The sequence below is a fragment of the Parasteatoda tepidariorum genome, chromosome 9, assembly GCF_982258835.1.
Source record: "Parasteatoda tepidariorum strain Cologne lab strain chromosome 9, Ptep-v5.0, whole genome shotgun sequence".
Lineage (NCBI taxonomy): Eukaryota > Metazoa > Arthropoda > Arachnida > Araneae > Theridiidae > Parasteatoda > Parasteatoda tepidariorum.
Window position 1 is genome coordinate 25,745,424 of NC_141763.1, and position 21,955 is coordinate 25,767,378.

The window sequence follows — 21,955 nt, forward strand, 5'->3', positions numbered from 1 at the left end:
TTGTTTTTAACGGATGCAATTTTTATATTGAATTGCTTCTTCGCCGTGATAAAATTCCTTACAGTGAATTGTTATTGTTGAGAATAGATTAACTCCTCCCGAATATTATCTAATATTGAAATAGTTCTTCTACCAGTATTTTCTCTTTTCCAGTACCAGTATTTTCACTTTTCCCGGCGTGAACGTGTTAAGCTTTCAGAAATGGTATCTTTTTAGCTATGCAAAATTCGGATCAACCAAATAGACGAGAGGAAGTTAATAACTTCTTTCTAACTTCAATACCAACAAATTTTGAAATCATGCTATAGGATTGCGATATTTAAAAGGATAATTACCGATTTAAATTCTGCTTACAGAATACTTAGCTTACAGAATACTTACCGGGGGCTATCTACTCATTCATCGAAATATAATAGAATTAAGGAAGAAGGGTGGGGGATGAGAAGATTACGTGTGTAAATTAACATGATAAACACAACAAAATTTTTTAAATTCTTGATACTCGCACAAATTTAGGCTAGTGTGGTGACATTAAAACTGAAATGTTATTAAATGTTATTAACACTAAGAAATTTTAAAAATTAAATAAGTAATAATTACATGCATTACATTAGTAATTGAGAATCATCAGTTTCTTGAATGCAAAGTTTAATTTGAAATATTGCTAATATTGAGAGTGAGTCTTATGAAAAATATCATATTTTCAAATATTTCAGCTCCTGGATATTACGAAGCAGATTCTGCTTTTAAGAATCAGCAATATATGAACCCAAGCTACACATTCGGACATAAACGTTCACCTCCAAGAATTGATGCAACCCCCGGTATAGCTGAAGATTTGTTTCCTATTAAAACCTGCTATTTTTTATCACAACTCCATGTTACACAAGCACTTTTCATTCAACAAAATTCTTAAATAACAATCATTTTTGGCCAAATTTATTTATTCTCAAATTAACATTTCTCATTTGAAAATTATTTTTTGCTGTATTTATTAGGATTTTATACCTAGAGCACCAAGTATAAATGAGAATAATAGTGTGGCACCATGCTTATATCATTCCTGGTTGACGCTGCCTATACGTAATATTTAGTTCTTCTAGAAAGCCTATACTCTGTTGCAAGTTAAGAAAAGGCCTTTGTGGTCTAGGACTTAAGTAATCATCCACGACTGCATGCAGTTCTGTTTTATTTTCTTAAAAAATTATACAACTATGCTCAAAAACAATATAAAAGATTTAAAAAGTAAAACACATCAGATAATTCATCTCATCTATTAATCATAGAATTATTATAAAAAGAGAAATAGATTATAATTTCGTGTTTATACTGAAATCCTAGCAGCCTCTTATAAGAGTTGGCACTTTTTATACTGGCATCATTAACAAATCAAGTGCGAGATAAAGAATATTTACTTTTGTTTTGTTGTAAAGGAGACAATGTTTAATATTCTTTCATCAGTTTCGTTAAAAAAGAGTTAGCAATGTTGATATACGTTCGAGCTGGGAGTGTAGCATTAATTTGGCGCACACTTATATACAAACAGGCTTTCTCCATAGAGATAATGTTTTTTTTATTTTTTATTAACTTGCAGCAGAGTGTAGTTGCAAATGTTTGCTAAGGAATTTTTACTCAGATTTAACCAATACACATGGGAATGGAGTAATTAGTACCTTGGAAAAATCAGCAAGTAAGAAAAAACATGCGTTCATAAGTAAATTGGGATGCAGAATTTTTCTTGAAATACCAAACCTAGTATATTAATGTATAATTCTTGCTCTAATAAATTTGATTATAAATTATTTTTCTCACCTTAGCTTTCCCCCCCCCCCATTTTATTACCATTCATAGAGATGAGACTGGTAACCGGGAAGCAACCCGGAAGGTGGATCCACCGCCGCACACATATATTGTAATTGTTTTTTTTTATATATATTAATGTTTGTGCCGTCCAAATACTAGACTATATACCTAGTCATGTATCTAGTACCTAGTCATCTATCATCATGCTTCATGTCATGTACTAGGTCATCATGTACTTAGTCATCTTATCTGTTTGATTCATGTCAGATTTAATGAATCAGTGAGAGCTCACCAGGGCTGGTACTGAGTTACCAGAACAATTCTAACTAGGTGCAGTTTTCTCATGAGAAATCTTTTAAAAAGTGGGCGTAATCATCCTTATTCTATAAGTTTTACTGTTTAATTCGCTATCAATTTATTAAAGTAGAAAATGGAGTAATTAGCATCCCTGATAATATACACAAACTTTTTTTGCACTAATACACATTTATATTCTTCCCGACAAGAATTATTGACTCACTAATGTCACTTGTGTGTTACTTTTTTTGCACTAATACACATTTATATTCTTCCCGACAAGAATTATTGACTCACTAATGTCACTTGTGTGTTACTTTTTTTGCACTAATACACATTTATATTCTTCCCGACAAGAATTATTGACTCACTAATGTCACTTGTGTGTTACTTTTTTTGCACTAATACACATTTATATTCTTCCCGACAAGAATTATTGACTCACTAATGTCACTTGTGTGTTACTTTTTTTGCACTAATACACATTTATATTCTTCCCGACAAGAATTATTGACTCACTAATGTCACTTGTGTGTTACATTTTTTGCACTAATACACATTTATATTCTTCCCGACAAGAATTATTGACTCACTAATGTCACTTGTGTGTTACTTTATGTCATTCACTTCTTAAAGCACCTTCAAAATCCATTACTTATGCACACACTTTCACACCTCAAAACTTTTACTTTTAAATTAATTAATGTGTTTATAGCGCCTGGACATTATGATCCGATCAAGCCCTAAAGAAAGTGGAAAGTTCAAAGGCCAGTTACTGTTATTCATTTGGAGAGAAGCATCACATGATGGAAGACGCACCGGGTAATCAAAACGTCTAATGAAAGAACGCAAAACATTACTACATATTAGAATCGAAGCATTTGTTTTACATTACAATTATATTATATTTCAGTATATTCAGGGGTTAGACAAAATTATGGAAACATACTAACTCTAACTCTATGAAAATAATTTTCGTTTAGCAGTAAATGTTTTGGAAGCTTTTACTTAACAAAGCTCTTGGCACAGATTGAGATATCATGCTTTAAACTTTTAGAAATGGTATCTTTTTACCCATGCAAAATTCGGATCGACCAAATAGAGGAGAGGAAGTTAATAACTTCTTTCTGACTTTAATACCAATACATTTTGAAATCATGCCATAGGATTGCGATATTAAAAAGGATAATTGCCTATTTAAATTCTGGATACGGAGTACTTATCCTTGGAGGCTATCTGCTCCTTCATCGAAATGTAATAGAATTAAAGAAGGATGGAGGAATAAGAAGATTACGCTAGTTAATTAACATGATGATAAAATACACTAATAAATTATATACAAAAATGAAAATTCGAGAAGGGGAAAAAATTATTTATATAAATATTGCATTCTTCTTAAACTATAATGGTATTTAAAATAGGAAAAGTGCTTTTAATTTCTTTACGCTCATTTCTTTCGTTGCAAATTTTGCGTGGGTAAAAAGGTCACCATTTCTAAAATCTTTAAACACGATATTTTAAGCTGTTTAACCATATAAAATTTTCAAAAAGATTTGCTGCTGTAAGAAAGATTGTTCACATAGTGTTAGTTTAAAATTATTACCATATTTTTGTCCATCCTCTACACAAGTACATTGAATTTTCTTAATAAATGCTTATAATTAACCATTTTGTCTCTTATTGCTTTAATGTGAGCGAGTCAATCGAGGTATCTGCCTTTCGACACTTGCCTCTTCTAAGTGATATTGCTATAGGCAACGAAGGGGACAAATCTGTGATACAGTACAAAACCCGTTATCCGGAAATCAGAAAACCAAAACACCGGAACGAAATTCGATTAGTTTTCCCGCCATTTAAAAAAAAATTTTTTTTTTCCTTATAAGATTTTAGGATTTTTCTTTCTTTTTTGAAAGATGTTTACCTTACCATCTTTTTGGAAATAATCATTAGAGTATTACTTCATCGTTTTTTCTTCTTTTTAAGATTATTTTAAATTTTTTTTTTAGTCGGGTTTAACTATTAAAAAAAACGACTTTTTATTGCGATTCAGAAAACCAGAAAAATCAGTTATCCGGAATATCGATGATCCCGATCGTTTCGGATAATCGTTTCCCTAATGTAAAAGTAATGGAAAATTAGAGTAAATTATTTTTAAAATATATTCAGAATCCCTCAAAACTCTCAGGAAACATTTTATTACTTTCTTAGAAGTGCAAATTATTAAGTTATTTTGAGGCAAAAAAACATTTACTTTCATTTCATACGAAACGGGGAGGCACGTGATTATTCGCGATTCGACGTCACACATGTCCATTTGCCGTTCATTTACAATCGCTGTACTGTGAAAACCAATACGTTCTTGCGTTTGAATTTTCGTTAAATCGAACTATAATAGATCGGCAATAACTATCTGTGTAATAAATTGTGCCCTAATATAGCTGGATGAAAATGTGGGTTTTGATATAATGTATTTTTATAATGTTACAGTTTAATGGTACCCACTGAAACATTGTTAATATATGACGACATTTTCTAGTTCTGAATATTTAAGATTTTTTAATTCAGTAAAAAAGTTGTTAAAATGAGTTATAAATAAAAGTAATAAAATTTTATTACTTTTTTAGAAGTGCAATTTATTAAGTTATTTTAGGCAAAAAAATTTGACTTTCGTTTTCACCCGAAGTGGGGAGTCACGTGATTCAGAGATGGCAACTTGCTCCGGACAGCAAATAAATATTTTAAAGTGGTCGTACAACAATTGTGATTTTTGGTTTAATAAATTCAATTTAATAGATTTTTATCCACCACTATTTCTAAATAATTCGTAGGCTTATAAAATTCACCACTTTATTACAGTTATGACATGCTATACCTTTTAAAAAAGCAAGCAAAATTAGTCCAATATATAAAAATTTATCTCATAGTTATTTACCGTTTTTTAATTATTTTGGCGTGTCCGGAGCAGTTAGCTTCTCTGCGTGATTATTCGCGCTCTGACGTTTCACGTGGTCATCTGCCATTCACTACAATCGCTGTACTGTGTACCTGTACAGTCCGCAAAAAAAAAAACGAATCACCCTGAATAACTTTCGTTCTAATGATCGGATTTTCACGAACTAAGTGTCAATCTTAATGGTTCCTGGGGGTGACCTCAAATATGCTAATTAATTAGTGCTAACTATTAATTAAGTTACGAAATCAGACACAAAAACGTACTTTCTCTGAATAAACATGCATTTTTTTTTACATATTTGGATTTCTTATCTTCAAAATATAGGGGGTAGCCGCAATCTGGGAAATGTGGTCCTCATAGTTAGGTCAGGAGAGCGATTCAAAGTTCGTACCCCTTAATGTTAATTTCGTTTTTTGCGTTTTCAGTTATATTTTCAAAACTAATGAAGCAATTCAAAAAAAAATTGCACCCACTCATAAAACTCATTTACCCAAAGATAATTTCATGCAAATAATAATTTTTAATAATTATTTATTATTTTTTATTATTTAATTAAAGTGAGGATGAAAAAATATTGAATTATAAGGTATGAATTTTTTTATACCATATTAATCTACATATTTTTCAATTGAAAAATCTAAAGTTTCAACTGTTTTTATTTATTAGAAGCTGAGAAAAATTAAAATTAATTATTTTTAAAAAAATAATTTGGCGACAATAAAGAAATAACTAATTGGGGCGATTAAAATTAAAATGTGATAAACTTGGGAGGAACTTGACTTCGCGCGCGTAGCGTAAAATTTCATTCATATTTTTTTCGCTAATAATCGTTTGCTAATCTTTTTATTTTCATTTCTTTCACACTATAAAATACGATGTTTCTTTTTTAGTCATTTAATAATTTATTTGCAATTTAGAAAAAAATTTTGAATAAAAAACACTTTATTCAACAAATGTCTAGTTTTAAAAAAGCGTGCTTCTGATAGAATACACCAGATTGTGCTTATTTAATTTGATTATTTTTTATTTTTTTTTTATTTTGTTTTTCAATAACTGATACAATTTCAATAATATACATACGTATGCATAGATTTGGAATACTATATTTATCAATTTCTTGAATACATATTTTATACATATTAATAAAAATACGTAGTCAACATTTTTAAACATCTCTCACAACATCGCAAATTTCTCAACGTCTTATAGGGTAAACTAAACAATGAAGGAACACTTAAGCTTAGCTTGCCTTTAAAAAAAATTCATAAAAATTTCAAAATTTGTAAATTTAGCTAAATGATGACGTCGACATATTTGTTATTAAATGCAAATTATGTAAATAAAAGTTAGATAACTTACATAATATTGTTTTAAGCTTTTGGTGGTTTAAATAAGTTGTAAGATGACCAAGTGAAGGAACAGTTCTTACCAGTGAATAAACACTAAATTTTCCAGTGAATGAACACTTAATTTTGAGAATGTTTGATGCTCGTTAGGAGTCCATAGGCCACACAAATGTCTAAAAACAAGATTTTTCTTGGAATTACGACATATAACCATAGGTAATGTGGAAAATATTACTTTTTTATCAGTCATGGAATGGAAAGTAAAATATGTTTGAATACATAATTTTAAAAAAAAATGTTTTTCATTTTTTTCTCACAGTTTAATAGTCCGTTCTAAATTATTAATGTTTATCATTGTGTAATCCGATGATGTTTTTATTATTATTATAATTCGATCATTTTTTTGTTTACTCTTTTCCCCATATTTTTGAAGCTTTTTTTAAAATCTTTTTAAGTATTTTTTTTCTCTTCGTCATGAGTAATTTATTTCTTTTGATTTATCCTTCCTCTTTTTTCCAAATTTTTGGCCAATGTAAATGTATCTTCGAAATTTCTTTTGATTTTCTAGTTCCATTTCCAGAATTCCTCACTGGATAATAAATGAGAATAAGGAGTTTCGAAGTTTAAGTAAAACCCATCTCTCATTGACTTATATCTAGTAGTTACTTATGAAACCAATTGTTTTTGCAGCTAATAATGCCTCAAGAGGACTTATCTCAAAATCAGTTTTCAAGATACTTTCATTATTAATGTTAGTTGTCTCAGCTTCAGAGCCAAAATTTGATTATACAATTGTTCTTTTTGAAATAAATTCTTCAATATTGAGAAAAGCACAGGCTATTGGATATTTGGGAGATTAAACTTTTCTGTCAATGCTCCTTTAAAAATTTGCAACATAACTTGTGAGATTTCCATCTCAAGCTTCTGAAGAAATAGCGCATCGTTACTCTCGAAGCAATAAGTTGTATAAGTTGTAGTCTCGATAAGTTGTCTTGCTCATTAATTCTTGGTGTGTGTTTTGCATGCATTTGTTACAGTCAACGTTTTCTACATCGAATGGAAAAATATCGCATTTCATAAAAGCATTTTAACTTCATCAGTTGATGCCTCAAATCTTATTTAAAAATGGATGCAAAATTTTCTAGACATATTGTTTTACAATTCTTTTGTTTTCAAGATCTAACGAGAGATTTCCATGAATTAGGTAGAAAACTAAACCAGAAAATTTGTTTTGAGGAACAAAACCTGCTCAGTTTCAAATTGATATGAGATTTATACCTATCCAGAAGAAGCAAAATATGTAATTTGATTGCATTTTTAATCAGCCATGAGTAGAAGCATTTGCAATATATTTGTAAAATGTTGCTGCAGTCATCGTTTCATTTCATGAACAGCTTTTTCCAATGAAATATGTAGCAGGGACTGATTCTGTAATATCTCAACGACTTCTTCTGTAAGGAAAAACTACCAAGGGAGGAACTTTTTTTTCCTAGGTACTTTAGAATATAAATCCTTATAATTTTTAAGGCCGAAGAGTTTTCCCGTTTATGGGTAGTATTCAACTCTTGTTTCATTCGCATTGTAAATGCAATCACTTTATAAAAGGATGCCAGGGCTACTTCCCTCCTAAAGATTCTTCTGAAGTTCTTAAAACCAGTATTTCAAATATTATTCTCTAAGGGAAGTTTTGCCTTTTGAAATTATCGTCGCATTGCACTGAGTTATCGGTGGATGTCGCCTTAAAAAAACTTCACCCATTTTTCACCTAGATAATTGTCTTTAAATGGATTTTTCCTACCAGTTCCCGTTAGGACATTAATGACGGCAATAAGATAATAATTTAGCTAATTATTGGCACAAAATCCCGCAAAGAAATTTTGCATTCAAGCTTTTATTATTATATTTAGTTGTTATATTTAGTAAATAAACATAGTTTATTAATATGTCTAAGGTATGATGTAATAACTAATCACTACATTTATAAAGATAAATAATAAATTAATTATTATTATAATTCTTTAAATAAATTTAGCAACTAAATTTGCATATTTAAATGAAATTGTTATAGGAACTATTCATACAACATTTAACTGAATTTTAGGAGTCCTCTATGTCGCTGAACTACTAATTATCCATGTAAAATCATATTTCACTTACTATTCATTCACTGGGAAATCTATTCTCAGTGAAGGAACATGCCTGTTCCTTCACTGGTTAGAAGTTGTTCTTTTAATTTCTAACATAATTTTGATTTATAATATGACAAAAGGTACAAGAAAATTAAAATTTTTCTTTTATTTTCATTAACTTGAAAAAATCCCAATAAAGGAACACTTGTTTATTCATTGGTTTTTCATCGTTTGGTAATCCAGTTAATAAGCACCCCTAATCTCAGTACCTGCTTATGTTATGATGCTTGAAATAAATAAAACGTAACTTCAATAACCATATTTTGAACAACTTTTTCACAATGAGAAAAAAAGCATTATTATATGCAATTAATTTTACTTTAAACGGATAACTAGCACCACTGACCTTATAATTGTGTCAAAGAAACAAGGCGTTGAGCAGATACTAACAAATTCAAAATTTTTTCCAGAGAAGACTCTAAGACCAGGTAACTCAATGCATTGTTAGATAACTTCCTATTGTTAGGTAGTAAGCTACTGTTACCAATCAATCTAAAGTAAAACGTTTAAAATCTTATTTTAAAAAAATATCTATGAAATGTTCCTTCACTGGGGTGTGTTCCATCACTGGTTGGCTTACCTTATATCGCCTTAATCTTAATAGAAATTTCTGGAAGTGTTTCACAAATGTTTCGCAGAACTATTTTACCAGTTATTTAAGTAAATTTTGAAATTTTTAAGAATCTTATTCTTTGCCCTTTTACGTTTATTATTTCTTTATTAATATACTAATCAATTTTTTCAGTTCTTTAATTTAGGTTTTCTTTAAAGTAAAGTTCCTTTCTAAATTATAGTAAAGTTTTCTTAAAAAGAATTATTGTCTGCTAGCTAAGAATAAAACCTTGTTAAGAAATTAAAAACATTCCGCTGTTAAAAATTATTTAATGCAAAACAGCTGATTATTTACTAAGCATACTATTTTTTTTGAAGAAAGAGTATAAATTATTAATTGTCTTTTTTTTGTTTGTTTTGACTTCAACATAGATTATCTAAAATAGTTTTGATGTTTTATAAGTCACTACAAAGAGTTTAAAGATACAGAACATAAAAAGCTGTCGAATACGCAGCCAAATTTTTAAGCGTCTTAAAATATCTGAGTATCTTAAATGTCGTCCTAACATCCTAGTTGTGAAATTAAATTTTTAATTATCTGATCACGTGTGATTCACTAATTATTTCATTATATCTTTTACTCTTTCTTTATGATACCAAGTAGATTTTTTTCCCGATAATATACTAAACTATTTTGTTTATTTTTTTACTTTAGTACGATTCACAATATATTATTGTAGTATAATTTGTTATCAGGAAAATACCTTATTTTGTTAAGAAAGCCTTATTTTGTTGAAATACTAAAAATTGAAATTTGTAAGAAGGTTCCGAAGCTGTGCCAATTTTAGAGTCATCTGATTTTAAAAAAATGCTATAAAAAATACGCAATTTCCGAACTTATTTTAATAAAAAAATAAATAAAAGAAACCGTGGCAAGAAGGCTAACATACTTTTTACAGAAACTGTGAAAACTAATTTTTCCTATATTTCGTCAAAAGAGGATAAGAATGATATTGCTCCAAGGGATCTACTCAATAATTTCGCTATTTCCAGAATGAAATCTGTTTGATCGAAACATATTATTCCTTGAAAATTAAAACGAGGAAAAAATTAGCTTTTATTATTTATCTAAGCTTATTCCATTTATTTAATAATACAGGTATTAAGGTTAAGAATATGCGATGGAAGCCCCGTTTACTATTATACTATAAATGCATTAAATCATATAGCTTGAATAATTTATTTTAAGCAAATTATTTAATAATTTTAAGCAAATAAGGGTGTAAAAATAAACTCGATCAAAATACTCCGAAAGCATACCCTAAAATATATATAGAATAAACTTTGGCATCGATACATAAAAAATACCTTTTCAAAACTTATTTTAATATCGAGTGAAATAATTTAATATGTTGTGTAACTAGATGGATAATCCCAAGAAACTAAATCGAAAATATGAAAACTTCATTGCTTTAAAAAAATAATAGATGATAATAAAAGTAAACATGTTTTGAGAGTCCAATAATGAAAGTCACAAGTTATTCAAGCCTGACAAGTCTTGAGAATGGGCGATTATATTTGAACGCTCGAAACATGTCGACTTTTACTTCCCTCTTCATATGTTTTGAAGCCAGTTGAGCTTTTATCGTCAATTATACTGTTTTACATTTGGGTCTTGATCATTATTTTGATAAGGATTTTACACTCGTTAAAGTAAACATATGCATTTTAACAGGATTCATGTGGTCTTTAAAAACGTAAGAGCATCAATATTGTAAAATTTATATTTAACTAAAAAATTAAAATTTTGACACCGGATATTTTGAGTTAATGAAATAAAATATTTTATCTTTTAAGTTTTTGGGCCCCATTTCAGTAACTTAAAGATCTTACTAGCTCTGTTTAAAAGCAGAGTATCAGATATATATAAGAAAACATAAATAATCATAGTAGCAGTATTTGGTGGTAAATGTAGCTTATCGTAATTGAAGAATATGCTGTGCGACATTGTATGGTGAATTCGAGAACGTAAGTTTCAGAATGCATCAAAACACGAGGATGCTATTTGCTAATCATCTTTATCCAAAGAAAACCATGTAACCTAAATATCTAGCAGAATGAATCGATTTTATAAACAACGAATCATACAATATGCAGCATATTATTTCAATATCTTATTCTTAAACAAAACATATTTCAATGTCTTTAAAATGCCACTAAACATTCAGCAATTCCTTGAGTTATAGAAAAAAGAAATATCGTAAATTATAGAAAATCTTGTAAATGTGCATTAGAATTACTATACAATCTACATTTTATTTTTCAAGTACTTTTTTTTTCTTCAAACTTTCTTGCTTAGAAGACTCGATTAAAGCTGTAAAAATGATTATCCCTAAAATTTTGTATTTAGCTATAATAAGTTACGTTAATTTAATTTTAGTATGAAATCCTCGAATAAATATAGCAAAAACAGCATAATCTATATAATATCGGTAAAAAGTTCACGTATTTAAATTCTAAAAACTTAGAAAATCATAAATAATTTATAAATCGATAAAAATTTTCTTTTCAAAGGGGATTAAAATATTTCTTTTGCTTTTTGGACTGAAATCAGCTTAAAAATTGTCTATTGCCAGAAACTTTGAGATATTTACTATTAACAATTAATTAAACCTCTCCCAGCAATCACAAACATTATTTCAATTTTTTTCTACAGTCAGAGCGTGGTTGCCTAGCAACCTAGTAAAATTACGCATTCCTCTTTTGAATTAGTCAATGGGTTATCTTAAAATATTCATTTGCGCAGGCGACTTTTTTTGGCGGTTTTCTGGACTATCGCCAAATATATAAACCTTTATTCCTACCCAATTTACCACCCAATTTTTTTAAAATTTTGTCTACCCCCCCTAATTCAAGTGTCTAGATTCCAAATATGTAAAAAAAAATATATGTTTATTCAGAGAAAGTACGTTTTTGTGTCTGATTTCGTAACTTAATTAATAGTTAGCACTAATTAATTAGCATATTTGAGGTCACCCCCAGGAACCATTAAGATTGACACTTAGTTCGTGAAAATCCGTTCATTAGAACGAAAGTTATTCAGGGTGATTCGTTTTTTTTTTTGCGGACTGTACATTCTTGTTTGCGTTTGAATTTTCGTAATTAAATACAACTAATTTAAATGGTCAATAAATGTCTGCATAATAAACTATCCCTTAACCCCTTGGGGACGGGTGATTCAGAAAAGCATTCGTACAAAATCAGAATCAGGATGTAGGGATTTAATATGTATGGCGTGTAAAAAATACATTTTGTGATTGTACTTATGTACACGTTTGAAAAACTTAGAATATCGCATTTATCATTTAGGTACATAGTGAAGACGCGTTTATCAAATTCTGTACTTTTTTATACTTCTTACTTCCTTAGTACCTCATAGCTTCTAAGCTGTTGGTACTATTGCCTTTATTTTAGTATCATTCAATTCAGCATAACAGATGCATATGAAACAACACCTGACTCATCTAGATAGCATTGTTTAGGTTTTCCCTCTAACCCTCAGTCAATTTAAGAGGACAAGTACTGTATGCTTTGAAGGAATCAATTTCAGGTATAGTATTCAAAGGGATAAATTTCAGGTAAAATTAGTCTCAAACCACCTTTAAAACGATTTCCAGCTTTTTCCTAATCATTTTCACAGTTTCCTACTTAGGAATTAGCCTAGCTTGTCTATTTTGCAAAAATTTCTAGTTATGTAAGCTAGGTGATCAGCGTCCTCTGAAAAATTAAAAATTTTTAAAATCAATTTAAAAAAAAACTCCCATTTTTTACCTTTCCAATTATTTGAAAGAAATTATTTCTGTTGAAAAATCTCTACAAGGGACTTCTGTTCTCGGTATAATGAATAGGAACAGCAAAGCAGTGAGTTTCCAAATATCTGTATAAAAATATTTCTACCAGTTTGAGCACTCTGGTCAGGTTACATGCATTAATTATCATTTTGGTGATTTCCCCTCAAACTAATGCGTGGGAAAGACTTTTTTCCTGGACCCATTTAACAGACCAATAGCAATTTCTAAGATTTCTCTTATTCCTTAAAACGAAACATATTTCGGATTTACTTTGCAAGACTTCCCCTAACTTTTATTGAGGAGCACAACATCCACCTTGTTCGTTTCCACTTTGATAACTACTCTCTGTCTAATGATTATTAAATAAATTTTGTGCCCTCTTTCCTTGCCTAATGCGTGTTTTAATCTTCCCACTCAGCAACAACGTTATATCCACTCTATAACAAAAAAATCGACGCACCAAGAAGGAGTTGTCCGATTGAAACGAAAATTGGTGGATAGGAAGACAATGTACGGAATAGTAAATGATTAAAGTTTCAGAACAATTGAATAATTTATTGCAGAGTTACAGTAACAAGTTCAATAAGGTATTGACCCGCCTCTAGCCTGGATACAAGCTGCGACACGGCGTGGCATAGACCGATAAAGCTCCCGGATGGTCTCTGGCGGTATTTCCGGCCAAATTCGATCCAATTGTCGAACGAGGTCATCAACATTCCGTGCCAGATGCAATCGCCTTCAAATCATATCCCAGACATGCTCGATGGGAGAGAGATCTGGTGATCTGGCAGGCCAAGGAAGAGTTTGACAAGCTTGCAGACAGTTCATAGCAACACGTGCCGTATGTTGTCTGGCATTGTCCTGCTGAAAAACCAGCCCAGGGTGCTGCAAAAGGAACGGTAGCAAAACAGGTCTTAGGATGTCGTCGACGTACTGCTGTGCAGTAAGTGTACCTCTAATGACGAAAAAAGGGGTCCGGCTGTCAAAGGAAATGGCACCCCAGACCATAATGCCTTGTTGAGGGCCGGTGTGGCGTGCAATAGTGAAGGCAGGATCCCCCCTCTGCCCTGTGCGTCTCCAAATACGTCTTCGATGATCGTCAGGGCACAGTTGGAAGCGGGAGTCGCCGCTAAAGACTATACGTCCCCAGTCGGCATCATTCCAGCCATATCTGTTCAAAACATTCATGCATACGAAATTTCAAAGCAATCGGATGATTGCTTCTTGGTGCGTAGATTTTTTTGTGATAGAGTGTATATTGACTAGTCAAAAGGTGATAGTTAGATTGTCTGACATTGAGCTTTCAAAAAATATCGTAATTTTAAATTTTTTTTCGAGAATTTCCTTTAGAAAAAAATATATACACACCGTTAAAAGAAAAATTGGAAAATCCCTCTCCAGAAATTAGATTTACACTTTTCCCTTGTATTGAAATAAAGTTTTTTTTTTTAAAAAAAAAAGAGTTGTCTGAAATATCTATTGCCACGGCTTAGTACAGTTATTATTTTCACCACATTTTGCTAAATAATCAAAATAAAAAAAATGAGTGAAAAGAAAGTTTTCCTTCTTATATTCAAATGAATGTAAGAATTTTATTCTTAAGTTCAAATCAATAAACACTATAGCGCAAGACTCGAAAAAACTTAAAAATTTTACCCGTCCCCGAGGACGGCTTGTCCAATAATGTACCCGTCCTCCTTTGAAACTAACCCGTAGCTTCTAAATAAATAGAAATATAATTTTCTCTTATTTATTACAAACATTTATATAAAATTGCATAATGAATTAGGTGTTACTAGGATTACATTATACATTAATAAAAGAAATACTAGGTTACTTATAGTAACCTAGCATTTCTTTTATTAAATAATTTATTTCTCTTACGAAATAATTTAAACGACAAAGGTCAAGTTGTCTGGAATGTCAATTTATCCGAGGGTACTGCGTTTTTTAAATGAATCAAATATGACGTTTGCCAGTTCCACAATCAAGCCAATGATTTACAGAGGTTTCTGCACAGGAATCTGAAAGGGGCTTTCCAGGGGTTTTCCATGTTCCCTTTGCTGTCAGGCTAACCGTGGGAGGTTCACGTGGTTTTCCTCTCCATGTAACGCAAATGCGGGTTAGTTGAACTAATCCTAGAAGAAAGAAGGCCTCAGCACGGATCAATTTAGTAGTCCGACGTGACGAACATAAACTGCGCAGTCGATGAAAAAGAAGAATGATGTCACTACGTTTGGGCTACTAAGTTGCACAGTGGTGGAAATGGTAACCCGTGCCTTCTCTTTTCTAGGAGGTATTGGTTAGTTCCATCAAAAAGTCCTCAACAACGACAAATTTCTCCCAATACTTGATCCAGGAGTTCCCTTGTCTTCCGGATTGGAATCAAAATTACAAGGCTACGGAGTTGAACATTAGTAGTCGTAAACTCGAAATTGGGTCGGCTGTTCAACGACGGTTATAAAATATTTTCACTAATGAAAATTACCTAACTTCTTTTCCTCCTAAATGCTTAAACCACAACTAAGAAAAAAAAATATTAGTAGATTTTGCTCTTTTCAGTCTTATCTAACCCACGGTTATTTTCAATTTCTGTTAGAATAACTGACGAAGTTTCCCTTTAAAATTTCTTCATGTAAGCAACTGTGCTTTCGTGAAACATATCACGATGAAAATATAATTATTACACATTCCAAGTCAATTTGCTCATAAACATTGCACCATCCCTATCAAAATAGCAGCTGCATTAATTTTTCTAAATTCAAGCAATCAAATATTAAATTTATTTTGACTTATGTCATTGACATTTACGTTGATATACACAGAAATAAATGGTCTATATGTTAGATTTTCATTTCTGTTTAGCTTATCATGAGAGGCATTAAAGAGGTGCCGTCTCATGTACTTCAAATGCTAACTAATGCTAATGCAAGTTTACACTTTAAAAGATCTTATTATATTAAGATAAAATATGCTCTCGTGTGGAAATTCATTATGAAAGTAAGTTTATTAAATTTAAATTAAATTAATTATACTATTTACATGAAAAAATGAAGCTTAAAGCAAGCTAAATATATTTTTTTTAATTAAAAAAATCGAAACTCACTCTGGGCAAGGGAAAAAAAGAATATATAAAGAAATTTCCAATCGCTGTTGGGTAATGGATAATGAGTTTTTAAAATAGCTATTGTTTTTAATACTTCTTATACATGCAACTAAATGTTAAGTATTAAATTGAAGAATTTCTAACACATTTTAATGTAACTAAAATGTTTGAAATCTTTATTATTTTCACAACAAATTAATCGGAAATATTTAGGCCATATTTTTTGCCTGTTGATTAACTTCCTAAAATTCTAGCTCAGAAAGCAATGATATTAATACTCTATTTTCTTGTGTAATATTGTGGGAGGGTGTACTTCCTATTTTGTAGTAGCAAATATTTTAGACTGCCTCTTCATCTGTGATTACTTCCTTTTAATACACTGGTGAACAAAATTAAGAGATGGAAGACATTTTCCCAAATATCTAAAAAAACATTGAATATAAATGAATGAAATTTGGTATGGATATAGCTTATTCCATGATAATAAATTATGCAAAACAAAAATGAAAGTGCCATTCACTGGCAAGACATTGACAAACACATGGAGTAGTGCGCGGGTATCTTGCATGTGCGAATGAATGTGCGAAAATGCTTTCTCTTAATTTTGTCTACCAGTGTAGTTTACTTAAATGTGTCTATTTTTTTTATGTATTTAAAGTAATTTTCGGTCAGATTGACAGAAATATTGCAAATTTATTAATTAATAACTAAATAAAAATCTCAAGTGATATTTAGTTAAAATTGCAATATTTTCTTATGGTTTCTGGTGGTTTAGATGGATTTTCTTTTTGTTTAATTAATGCAAATTTAAGGCGATTTTTCGACAACAGATATAAACTGCCTTGATGGTTTAATATTATTTCATTATTAGAAGTATAATGATTATATTTTGCGAAGTTATGATACCAGTATATTTCGAAGAAGAACAATAAAAATTGTGCTGAGTAAATTTTTATTTTTCTCTTTAATTTTGTTAAATATTTAAATGTAAGACTTTTCAATTTGGAAAAATATACAAAGAGAAATAGAAACTAGTATATACGATAGAAGTTTTACTTTTAATCAACTAAATTTAAAAACTAAATAAGGTAAACTGAAACTAATCATACAGCAGGTGCAGAATATTTTGTTTTATTCTATCAAACGGTTTTAAAAGTCTATAAATATATGTTCTTTAACAAATAATGCAAAAATAGAATGACGAAAAAATAAATATAATACCCCCCCCCCCCCCCAAAAAAAAAAAAAAATTATAATTTTTTTTTCTCCAATCATTAATAAATTTTTCGCTAAGATTCAATTAGAGGAGAGCGTCTGTTTCTGGTCGCCAATGGCAACCAGAGTTCGACGTAACCGCGCCGATCGTGCCTAAACTAAATTACGGTGCGAACCTTGGCAACCAAGATCTATTTATCCTGGTGGCCAAGGTGCGAACTAAGAGAAACTGAGCTCACGCGTCTAGTTCACTTCAGTTTCACCAAAGTTTCGAGTTATATCCTTCGCGAACAGACTTTAGATCCACTAATATTTTCTTGCGTTTTCTGTCATAAAATTAGTGTCATTGGCTAAAAATAATTTTTTAAGTAATATTTAATTTATTGTTTTTTTTTTCATAAATAAATGTAATGTGTATTTATTAATAATATGGGATAGCCTTTAACAAGAAAGTGGGGCTGGACCAAAAATAATGAAATAGATGATAATTTTAAAAATTCGAATGTTTAGATTGAATACTATTTAATCTTATATAATATTAGCTCTAATATTAGAAGTTATGATTCAGGAATCTCGCGTTTTCTAGCACGGCAATAATATATTGCATCTTTCTAATAGATAATACCATTTTGCATCGCATCTTTCTAATAGATATCATTTTGCTCCCTGGGTATGTATATCCCTCTATGAAAGAAGGAAAACCAATTAAAGGGTTTATTCCTAATTTCTGTTTAAATGTTAAGCTATACAAATGCTATATATTTGAATGTTTTTTTAATGATTTTACAATTTAAATACTTTTTTCATTGATTTGTAACTTCTTGACCTATTATGAGTTTTGTTACTTAAATTTTCCAATTATTATTATTATTAAAGTATTTTTTCATAGATGGCAGCACTGAAATTAAGGTTGATAGGTTCTTTATTTACATTGCATTAGAGCTGCTCTATGGTCACAGATATGTATTATGCTTTATATATTTATTATCAACTATTTCATACAATCTGTTAATTAAAATTTTTTACTATTTTTCAAGTTATATTATGTTTATATATATATATATATATATATATATATATATATATATATATATATATATATATATATATATATATATATATAACCTTGGAAAAAAAATTTTCAGCGTCATGATATCATAATAACGATATTTTAATCTATACATATATTGAAATATCGTTATTATGATATCATGATGCTAAAAAATACTGATTTTCCAATACTTAATATCCTGGTCTAGTATCCCATATGTAATTTTTGATAAATAATTTGTTTGACTAGAAACTAGTAATATTTTGAGCTTAACGTTTTTTTTAAAAAGCTGGATTTAGTGAATTTCTTATTTTAACAATACTTTCTTCTATTTGATGTAATAAATAATGTTAAATAATAGCCTAATTTTTGGACCAAATATTTCTTTTTTTTATTATTACGTACTACATTATTGCTGACATACAATTTGTTTCTTTCTTAGAAAAATAATTAAACTGCTAATTTTGACTTTTTTTTTTATAAAAAAAAGGTATGTATTTGAGAGCTAATGAGTTTTAAAGCGTTTACGTGTTTGACAAGTTTTAAACTCTAATGAGATATTAGTGATTAGTGCATTGCTTTTTCAAAAAATTGAAGCACTGATATGCAATTTGTATTTATTCTGAATTAAATAGTAGATACACTTTTTGAAACTATTTTTACTGCATTTTTTGTGACAGATCTTTTTTTATATTTCCATCATTTATATTATATCTCTTGAGTATCACGTCTTATAACAACGATTCACAATTTCAATTTTAATCATTTTTGGTGATTATTTCCTATATCCATGTTTCCAATTTTCCTCGAATGGTGATATTGTAATCATTGAGGAAACATAATCTTTTGGCAATTTTTAATAACATTATAAACTTGAGCATTCAGGTTACAGGATGTGTACATTTGGTTTAATGCTATGCGATACTAAACGTATAGTTATTCATATTTATTTTTATATATATCTATGAGATTTCATATATATATAGTCATGAGATGCAAATTTTATAAAAGTCTTTATAGCAATTTTGTTAAATTTTTTGTTTATTTATAGCTGACGGTGCTTATAATCCCGACCAAAGCTTGACGACTGTATTAGAATCCATTTCGAAATATTTGTTTTTTTCTCAAACCTAAAGATCCTAAACTGGACAATATGTCTGGTGAGTTGTTGCGTCCAGTGATTTAGTAACAATATTTTTATTTTTACAGATTAGTAATATTTTTTGTTAATTGTTGTTAATTGGTTGTTAATGTCGCACTAGAGCAGTGGTCACAAAACTTATGAAGCTTCTGAATTATGGCATACCTGCCAACTCTTCCGGAAGATTTTATTTTCATATTTAAAGTGGTAGCAATACTCATGTTATTCCAATTAACTTTTTGAATTATAATGATAATTATAAATGAGTTTGACCACCACTACATATAAATAATTACAATAAATATATAAAAGCATAATAATCCATGCTCAAGCGAATTTCAACAGGATCAAAATATAAATATATTTTTGAGTCAGATTGTTTTTCGTTCATTGTTTTACAACCACTCTAAAAATCCATTCTCGGAAAGAGTGAAAGTTGGCAGGTATGTTATGGTACTGTGTTTAAATCCCTATGTGGGCTACCAGCGATAAGAGCTTCCAATTTTTTTTTTAAATTCAAAATATGGTATTTTACTTATTAATTTACATTTCTATTAAAATATGAAATGAATTTTCATTAAACTGCCTCAAACCAAAAAAATAATAAATTGAATCTATATAAGAAAGAAATTGAAGTTTAGTTAATAACTATACCTATTTCTTTTAAATAAGCTTAGTAATTTTAATGCGACGAATGGAACTCTTCTTTTTTTTTCTTTTTTTGTCATCAGCAAGTTTTGCACAAGGAAGATATCGAAGTTATTTAACCATAGTGTTGACACTATACATCGAAAATGTCTCCACGAATTCAATTTCTTATATCTCAAAATATAAAAAATTGAATTGTGACAAACTCCATGACTTCTTCGTCAACTGTATAAATATTTTAGTTGCACAGTTACATTTTTCTTCGAATATTTAGATAATTCGGGGAAGAAATCTAAAATCTTCAAAATATACACTGAGTATAGGCAAGGTGCAAACTGTGCCGCTCATAGTTTAGTCAAAAATACCAAAAAAGTCTGACGTTTTTCAAGAATTGTAGGGATTAGGACAGTATGAAGATGAGTGAGCTTTTTTCAAATATGCTAATTATCTCTGTAACATTTATTAACAAACACATCTTTAACGCCTTACTTTGAAATGAAGTTTATTTCGAACTCCTGTCTAAACTTGATGTATAGAATTAAGATATTATACTTAATAGTAAAAATTAAAATATCTTTATTCCTTTATATTCATCGCCAGGCCAATATGACCCAGAAAAAAGTGTGAAAACGGTTCAGTATTCAGCACCTAAACATAGTTTTGGAAAGAGGCCCAAAGATCCAAAGACTGACAACAATCCTGGTATGTTGCAAATATTTTTGATTTAAATCTTATTGCATTCATTAGTTTGTTTCGTGAATTTATTTTATGGCACACAGCTTAACTCTTGGGGCTTTTATGTCAATAAATATATATTTTATTTTATATCATGCAATAGCTATGATGGATTATAATATATAACGTCTCCTGATCGTTTGTCTTTTTCAGCGAGAAACTCTTACCTTTAAATTCGTGTTTTTTTCCGTTACGAAAACTGAAGGTTTATTTGAGATTGTTTTGAGGTTTATTAGAAGTTGACTTCAAACTCAATCTTAAAAAAATCAACCTCACAAGGTCTATGAAGTTGCTTTATTCATACTTTAGGTTGTTTTGAGCTTGATAGAAATCTGATTTAGAGCAACCAGCTTAGGTTAATCTTGAGGTATACAGGTAATTTTTTCTCTACTTCGAGCAAAAAAGCAGATTTAAGGTGTTTATAATTTCACCCGATTTCAACTAAAAGTAATGATGTTGATTTTATAAGATTTAAATTAAATTTTATTGATGAGGTTAATGATGACAAACATAACCTCATTTTCTACTTTAGGTGTATTTTTTTACACCTATTAACCTCCAAAATTTCTTATCTTTGTAAGGTTTAATTTCCGTACCAATCTAGATAGAATTTTATTTCAATACCAATTTGCAGTAGTACTTTTAATAAAGGGATAAATTTAAGCTTAGGTGTTGTGCTTATTTTGCTGCTGGACTGAAAGTAAGACGGAAAATAGGAAAAATATTTACGTAACTTTATCCTTTTAGAATCTGAAATTTTACTTAACAAAACACTTGGGAAAAAATCCGAAAGGCACCCGTAGAAATATTTTCAGAGAGTGAAACCAGGAAAGCCTTTATGAAAACAATTAAAAAATTTTAATTAATATTTTTGAGTAAAATTTATAATTTTTTGTCATGTAAAAATAATAGTCAATAATTTTTTGTGTTGTAAAAATAATTTTACATTGGCAAATCAAAACTTTTTAACTATTCGTTAATTAGTTTAAAAGTAGTGTGTAACTAACCAACAATTTTAGCCGAAAAATTTTGGTAACATTTGAAATTAGAAATCGAAAAAAGTAGTAA

The 21,955-nt window shown here is 29.6% G+C and overlaps 1 protein-coding gene across 4 annotated transcripts in view; it reads left to right on the plus strand.

Annotated features, from left to right (window-relative positions):
• Nucleotides 1-21,955, plus strand: part of LOC147803424 (uncharacterized) — a 40,146-nt gene that overhangs the window by 14,282 nt on the left and 3,909 nt on the right. The window contains exons 1-3 of one of the 4 annotated variants that reach the window (XM_087151102.1): nucleotides 17,520-17,680; nucleotides 19,415-19,523; nucleotides 20,753-20,854. In XM_087151102.1, coding sequence (XP_087007228.1) covers nucleotides 19,517-19,523; nucleotides 20,753-20,854 — 109 coding nt within the window. In that variant the 5' untranslated portion in view covers nucleotides 17,520-17,680; nucleotides 19,415-19,516. Of the gene's footprint in view, nucleotides 1-716; nucleotides 825-17,519; nucleotides 17,681-17,703; nucleotides 17,983-18,177; nucleotides 18,276-19,414; nucleotides 19,524-20,752; nucleotides 20,855-21,955 lie in introns of those variants that run through there. The other 3 variants (XM_087151103.1, XM_087151104.1, XM_087151101.1) reach the window with 3 other exon arrangements.